This window comes from Hakea prostrata, chromosome 7 (assembly GCF_041222555.1).
Source record: "Hakea prostrata isolate BN-2017 chromosome 7, UWA_Hpros_2, whole genome shotgun sequence".
NCBI classification, from domain to species: Eukaryota; Viridiplantae; Streptophyta; class Magnoliopsida; order Proteales; family Proteaceae; genus Hakea; species Hakea prostrata.
The window spans coordinates 7,043,784-7,051,346 of NC_142606.1; the positions used below are offsets into that span (position 1 = coordinate 7,043,784).

The 7,563-nt window shown below is 37.8% G+C and overlaps 1 protein-coding gene across 1 annotated transcript; it reads left to right on the plus strand.

Annotated features, from left to right (window-relative positions):
* Nucleotides 1–1,472: 1,472 nt before the first annotated feature.
* LOC149009334 (IAA-amino acid hydrolase ILR1-like 6) lies at nt 1,473–6,403 on the plus strand. Its single transcript, XM_089163504.1, has 5 exons — nt 1,473–1,969; nt 2,138–2,263; nt 4,134–4,448; nt 5,383–5,511; nt 5,634–6,403. The coding sequence occupies exons 1-5, from the start codon at nt 1,484–1,486 to the stop codon at nt 5,994–5,996; spliced, it is 1,419 nt and encodes a 472-aa protein (XP_089019630.1). The 5' UTR covers nt 1,473–1,483; the 3' UTR covers nt 5,997–6,403.
* The last annotated feature ends 1,160 nt before the right edge of the window (nt 6,404–7,563 follow it).

The window sequence follows — 7,563 nt, forward strand, 5'->3', positions numbered from 1 at the left end:
ATCTATGTAGCTCAAAATAGATATCAAACTGATCTTAAATTATCTTAATTTTCCTTTAATGCCATGAGTGTATTGCTTCAATAAATTAAAGCTTTCACCTGTTTCTCTAAATTCAGATAAATTGCTTGTTTTGATGTGATTCGATAGCTAAGCTGGCATACACCAATTAGTTATTTAGAGGCTCAACAAATAGAGTTTGAATCTTTTATCTCATATAGGAATTTGTGCTTTTTCTTATCACATATTAGAGGTGATATTCATTTTTTAGGCTTGCTGAAATGAATCAAATGTGGGATCTTAGTAGGCCCCACGCCTAATTTGTGGGACAGAGGTGTGAAGGAAGAACAGATATTTACCATGATGGATACAGACAAAGGTTTAAAATATCATTCTGTATCGAATATTGTATTGCTTCTGGTTAATGTTTTTTAGTGTAATTCAATAGAGAAACATATCGAAATGTATCGTATCGGTTTGATCAAATATGGATACGTATTTGCTAGTATTATATGGTATTGTGTGATACTTTAAACTTGGATACAGAATCCAGATCTTGTTATGGTAGTGTTGTTGACGTGATGGTGCATGCGGTGCCCAGTGTTGAGTTTAAAGAAAAATCGATTATTTTTACTTTAGCTGGTTATATGTGCACATGGCGTTTTGAGCAATTAGGATTCGATAAAAGTCACATGGCACCCATTCAACACAGAGTCTGGATCACTTTTTCATCAGGGTTAGGAGAGAACAAACAATGTGTTCTATTGACGCTTCTTCACTATATAATAGTGATAAGGCTCACGTACGAGTATTGTAAAAAATGCAGAAATAAAAATTTCAATAGATCTCATGTGGGTCCCACCCCTACTGTGAGGTTCAGAGGAACACAATGTGTGAAGCAAGATTCGGATTCATTCAACATTGGGCACCACAGCATCACCAATTCAGAGGCACTAGCCAAGCAAAATCCACCGAAACAGATAAACCATTTGAACCTGTCACATGCGAGTGACGGAGATCCACCTGTGCAGATGTTGACAAGTCGTGACATGTAGTTAATGTCACGGTAGGGGTTGCATAAAACACACGACGGATGAAACATGAAGAAACACAAAGCAAGCAAGTCATGTAGGAAGAACAGAAAACCCAGAAGACTGCGAGAGAAAAAGGAGTTAATAGTGAAGAGGCATCACTATCCTGTCAGTCTATCAGAGAAGTAATCCTAAAGTTTGATTTGAAATGGGGTCGGTTGTCTCTTCTCTCAGTCTCTGCGTTTGTTTTTCCTTAATGAGCTGACCAAAATTCCCCACGTGATTGTGATGCCTCCGCCGTCTCTGTCACTCTTTACCCTCACGAGTTCAAGATGCTCTTATTAACTCACCCGCTCCCTCGTTCCCTTCTGTCACTTCATCTTGCCATTACCGTCTGTTGTCTCTTCTTTTAATTTCTTCTTCCTCTCAGGATTTAGTATACCCAGCTGGGTCTAATGGGTTCTCTCCAGTTTCATCTATGGATCTTGATTTCAATCTCAATGTTAACCTCTCTGCTTCTTCTTCACTTGATCGTCGCTTCCTCTGATCTTGATAGCTCTTATGTAGAGGGTGGTCGTTATTTAAGCTCCAAGGATTCGACCAAGAAGAATCGAAGTTCTTCTGGGCATTTATTAATACCTTCAAAGAAAACAGATTCGGATTCTGAAACTTGGGCTCAAGATTGCACAGAACAAGTGCTGGAAATAGCAACACGACCTGAGACTATTGATTGGCTGAAGGGGTTGAGAAGAAGGATTCATGAGAACCCAGAACTGGCTTTTGAGGAGTTCGAGACCAGTAGATTGATTCGAGCAGAGCTGGATCGGTTGCATATCGAATACCGCTTCCCTCTGGCTGAGACTGGCATCAGGGCTTCTATTGGTACCGGTGGTCCTCCTTTCGTTGCCATCAGAGCTGATATGGATGCTCTTCCCATTCAGGTTCATTTTTCCTCTTTTGGGAATTGGGGTTTGTGTTTTTACTTCAGTTTTCTCTCAAAAAAGTGATTGATTTGGTAGTTATGTTAGTTAATAAGATCTTCTTGTAGTTACAGTCCTTAACAGTGACTTTTGTTTTGAGTTGTTTCTGATAAGGAAATTATGTTGCAGGAAGCGGTGGAATGGGAACACAAGAGCAAGGTTCCTGGCAAAATGCATGCTTGTGGGCATGATGCGCATGTTGCCATGTTAATGGGTGCTGCTATGATATTGAAGAGCCGAGAACATCATCTCAAGGTTTGTCTGCAATAGATCCTCTGCACATTAATGGTTGTTGGTTTTGGGCTATCTGAATAGAAATTAAAATCTCTCACAGTCTGGGGTGGCTGAATATAGATTTTAGCGTAAACAATTCAGCCATCCTAGCTGTTGTGTTATGCAGTTAAGAGTTTTTTAGTTAAATCATCGGTGGTTGTATATTTTACAAGTTAAGATTTTTCGTCTTCTTGGTTATGTTCTTTGTATAGTTGCGTAATCTTCCTTAATTTAAGTGATGAATATGCTTTGTTGCGTAATCTTCCTTAATTTAAGTGATGAATATGTTTTTCTTTCTTACACAAAAAAATAAAAAAAATAAAAAAAATATTAGAGCCTCCTCTTCTTCTAATCACTTTTGGTCTACTTTTACTTCTTTTTTAATCAGGAACTGGCTTAGTAACAATTTTGTGTCCTTACAATATTTATTAATGTCTAAGGGAAAGTTAATACCTAATTTTTGGAGTCAACGTTTATCCTACACCACACTTTTTGGGAGAAAGATTCCTTCCACCCAAAAAAACCCAAAAGAAAAAAAATTTTAAAATACAGCAATGAATTTAATCTGAAAAAAATATAAGTAGCTAATCAAAAAAAATTTGCTACTGCTCACCTTGCTTGAATTGTCCACACTTGAATGCATGAGATTTTGATTCCTAGATGTTTATCCCTAAAGCACCATCAGAATGTATTCTAAGTAAAACTTGGTTTAGCTCTTAATAAAGAGAGGGTGACAGGCGTAGATGTTAAGGCAAGGAACAAACACAAAGTTGCTTTGTTGGCTCTAGGAATTATCTTTTCAGAGTTGAGATGAAACTTTTGTCTATTCTTCAGAGTTGATATAAAACTTTTGTCCATTCAGATGTAATTAGGCATTTTTAAAAGCATCTCCTCTTTTGTGGTCTATAGCCTCCAATGGTTTTCCTTTTTGTTGGAATGGGCTTGTTGGCCATAAACAGGGTTCTTTTCTCTTGTTTGCATTAATCAGTCCTCTTTGATCATCCTCTATTAAGAATCATCATCCAGGTTTTATCTGGAGATACCAAATTGTTACAGTGATATGTGACTGTTGCACAGTAATTACTTGAGGCACCCTTTTTCTCTCCATCCCCATAGGAAAGAAGAGAGGTGAGTATAGGGCAAAGCTGGTGCTGAAGGCTTCTGCGCAAGCAGAGTCTGGAAGAAAAAGACTAGTTGTGAATAATTTCCTTTCACTGTGCATGTTACTCTTAAGTTGTTGAGTTCTCCTTCATTTTGGCTTGTTTCTAAATATTTATAACTGGGATACTTTTTTTCACATGGTCAAACAAAGGACATTGGAAGTCCTCTTTTGTGGTCTACAACTTCCAATGGTTTTCTGTTTTTGTGATATGGACTTGTTGGCCATCAACTGGCTTTTTTTTCTTCTTCTCACGAGAACCACAGCTCTTGCAGCCTCTTTATGTTCTGAGTCATCATTGAAGCCTTATCTGGAGTAATCAAACTGTTTTAGTGGAACTTGACTGTTGTAGCAGACTAAATACTTCAAGAACCCTCTTTTCTCTTTGTGCCTGAGAGAAACAGAATAACCTGTATTTATCTAGGGGTAATTTCATTGTTTATCCTTTATAGAAAAGCATGACTTTGACGAATCAATGTTGGAATGACCTGATAGTAATCAGTATATCAATTTTCTAAAATTGCTTCCTTAATGATTTGTGTTTTGTCTAGATTAGCTTGATTAATTTTACTTGTGTTGGTTATGATAAGTCTGGCACCATAGATAAATCAAAGATACTGTCTTTGATGTGCTAATTTTGTGTTGATGCAACCTATTCCTGATTCCCTAACACTCATGTTTTTTTGGTAAAAGGGAACTGTGGTGGTGCTCTTTCAGCCTGCTGAGGAAGCTGGGAATGGTGCAAAGCGGATGATGGCAGATGGGGCTTTGGAGAATGTGGAGGCCATCTTTGCTGTTCATGTATCACATGAGAACCCAACAGCAACCATTGGCTCAAGGCCTGGTCCCTTGCTGGCTGGCTGTGGCTTCTTTAGAGCTGTAATAAGTGGAAAAGGAGGCCATGCAGGGAGTCCTCACAGATCTGCTGATCCTGTTTTGGCTGGCTCTGCTGCAGTAATCAGCCTACAGAATATTGTATCTCGTGAAGCAAATCCACTTGATTCACAGGTCTGTCTGTTCTCCTTAAAACAAATATTTAACCATGCTTAATCTTTTTAAAATAAATTTGGAACTTTGATTATTGAATATTGATACGTCATGAAATAGGCACATCTCTTACTCTGTAAGTACTGAATTTATAAATGCTGTTCAGTCTTCTAACATACCTTTTCACTCTGATTCAGAGGGCAAATAAGGTACTATTTCTGATGATGAGGTAAGCTAGGGTAAATTGAGAAACACTAGCACACCTATCACAACCATTGTAATCTAGAACGCAACAGAATTTTTATTATGCAGCACAAGAGTTGGTGAGGTTGGAGTTGTACCTTCTTATAATTCACTTGGGCATACCTAGCATGTCTCATTCTGACCCCTGCCATTCCTAATTTGTGGTATTCAGGCCATAACAGCAGGAGTGATTTCATCACAAGGAAATTTCTCCCATGCTGTGGACTGGGTTCTATAAGAACCATGAAGAACTTTCCCATGAATCCTTCTTTGAAAAGCCAAAAAGGAATTTGACCGCTAGACCTTAGAATCTGTTTAAGAGCTGTAACTATAAGCTAAGATCAATAATGCACTCAAAGCGTGTACCCTGACAAAGTTCTCATTCTTAGTTAAGTGTGCATTTTGCATATTGATAATGGGAATGAACATTCTCAAAATGTGAATACGTACCAAAGTTTTAATTTGTTTCAAGTATGGAATGTTTGTGTGTGTCTCCTATCTTTAACTTTATGCTTTCTCTTTCCATCTGATCAGTGCATTACTGATTTTCTGGCTTCATACGTTGTTTTTAATGATAGTTCTGAGTGTCAAGTTCCAAGACTACTTGAATTCTGTAAAAGGTTTGGTTAACTGAAATGGCATCCTTATTTTGAACTGTAGTTGCTGTCAACATTTCTAACCTTAGCAAATGATTCTTATTTTTCTATTTCAGGTAGTGTCAGTGGCTTCATTTAATGGAGGTGATGATCTTGACCAGATCCCTGAATCCATTATTTTAAGTGGTACCTTCAGAGCTTTCTCTAATGCAAGCTTCTATCATCTCCTAGAAAGAATTGAAGAGGTATGTTGGACGTCAAACGCACTTAACTGAGCAGATCAAATCAAGAGAGTAGCACCAGGTTTAAATCCTTTATTTGAATATTTGTATATAAATTAACTCTGAACTGTTCTATCTCTAAACAGGTGATTGTAGAACAGGCTAGGGTCTACAGATGTTCTGCCACTGTTGACTTCTTTGAAAAGGAACACCTGATATATCCTCCAACAGTGAATGATGACCATATGTATGAACATGTAAAGAAGGTAGCTATAGATTTGGTAGGTCCCAAGAATTTCAGGGTGGTTGAACCGATGATGGGTGCAGAAGACTTCTCCTTCTACTCACAGATGGTGCCAGCCGCTTTCTATTACATTGGCGTGAGGAATGAAACATTAGGATCTACACACTCAGGTCATTCTCCATATTTCATGATTGACGAAGATGTTCTTCCCATTGGTGCTGCAGCTCATGCTCTAATAGCTGAAAGGTACCTAAATGAGCATTGATGAGATTGTAAACCTGAGAATTGGAGAACAGGTGCTACTGGTAGTTGAATGGACGCGAGATAGATGATTAGCCAAAGCCCGCTAATGAAGAATCTTCTCTAGTTCAGTAACTTTTTGTGGCTTACTTTTCCCCTTCAGTAGGGTTGTAGAAACTCTAGCTGATTGAAAGTATAATGAAGGGAAAAGAAGGGAAGGGAAACTGGCTTGAAAAGGAAAAATGAGCAGTTTTGTAATCACAATTCTGTAACATACATATGTCTCTCTTTCTTATATTTGGCAATAATAGTTTTCAGATGTGATCTTCATTCGCATTTTCACATTCAAGTAGATTGCAAGGAAAAAAGCAAAAGTTACAAACTAAAGAGTTTTAGTGATTAATTGCTATCATATTAGCTAATGATTCCAAAGCAAACTTTTTGGTTCTGATATAATTTCACATTTTCACTTGCCCTGTTTTTGCTTGCTACCAGATGGAATAAGAAAGAGGTCTTATTGCATTGTTCATGTATACAAGATGTTTTGAAAAAGTTGCAGAAGAAGTTTTTCAGTTTCCAGTTGAAAGCATCAAATGGTTTCTTCATGAGATTACTCCATTCTGTTGCAACTTGAAGCTCTCATTCTTGGATCAGATACTGTAAATCTCTCCTGGTAACTGCTTTCTTCCTCATTAACATTGCTGTTCCCACAAAGTGAACTTCAAGCTTTGCAGGCCAGAAGAAAAAGCTTGCTGGGCTCAAAATGCAGGCCCAGGCCCAGGCCCATTAATAAGCCTGGTGATCAAACTTAGGAATTTGATCTAACTACTAGCCAGGGTTGGGCTTTTGCATCAATCTTGACTTAAATTCCCAATTCAATTTTGTTCTAATCATCTGATTATCAAAAACTTAATGTGATCTGCCTAATTAGTTGCTAATCAAGTTCACAATTAGAAGTAATTAGTTAGAATTTGTAATCAGCTTGGGAATCAAATCATGTTTAATGATGATGTTAATATCTAATATGAAGAAAGTCAACTTAAATTCTTTCTAAAAGGACTATCATATGATGTAAATGATTACCCCAAAAAACAATGTCAACGAATCTAACATGACTAAATAGCTCTCTTTCTCGTGATTAATTCAAGTATTCAACACTAAAATGAATCGTTGTTGGCCCATGAGTGGTTGACACAGTTACAACCTGTCCAATAAATAATAAGCTTGTGCTTGGAGGGCATTCTTTGACATGATTAAGAAATGCATGGTGGAGAAGACAATGTAGGACTAGGTTCAGAAGGTCTCCTCAGGCGTGGATGGGGAGGAGTCATTTTCGAATAAAATTTTGGATTTCTCTTAGGAGAATTTGGGTGGAAACTCTAATTATTTTCAAATCTTTTGATGCACAGAAGCCATTCGATTCGTCTAGATCCCATGAAAAGAGTTTGAGGATGAAGTAGATTCATGTGAATCAAATTTTAAAAATGTTGAGGATTTGGGCATACCCAAATAGGGGGGGGGCCCAAGTTAAACCCCCATTTTTGGGGGGGGTTTGGGGGGTCTCCCCTTCTTTTTTTTATTTGCCCGTGGTT

Bases quoted from the DNA above. Each gene is read 5' to 3' on its own strand.
- LOC149009334 (XM_089163504.1), top strand. From the start codon at position 1,484: ATGGGTTCTCTCCAGTTTCATCTATGGATCTTGATTTCAATCTCAATG. The intron at 2,264-4,133 runs GTTTGTCTGCAA...TTTTGGTAAAAG, and splicing joins GCCGAGAACATCATCTCAAG to GGAACTGTGGTGGTGCTCTT. The intron at 5,512-5,633 runs GTATGTTGGACG...ATCTCTAAACAG, and splicing joins TCCTAGAAAGAATTGAAGAG to GTGATTGTAGAACAGGCTAG.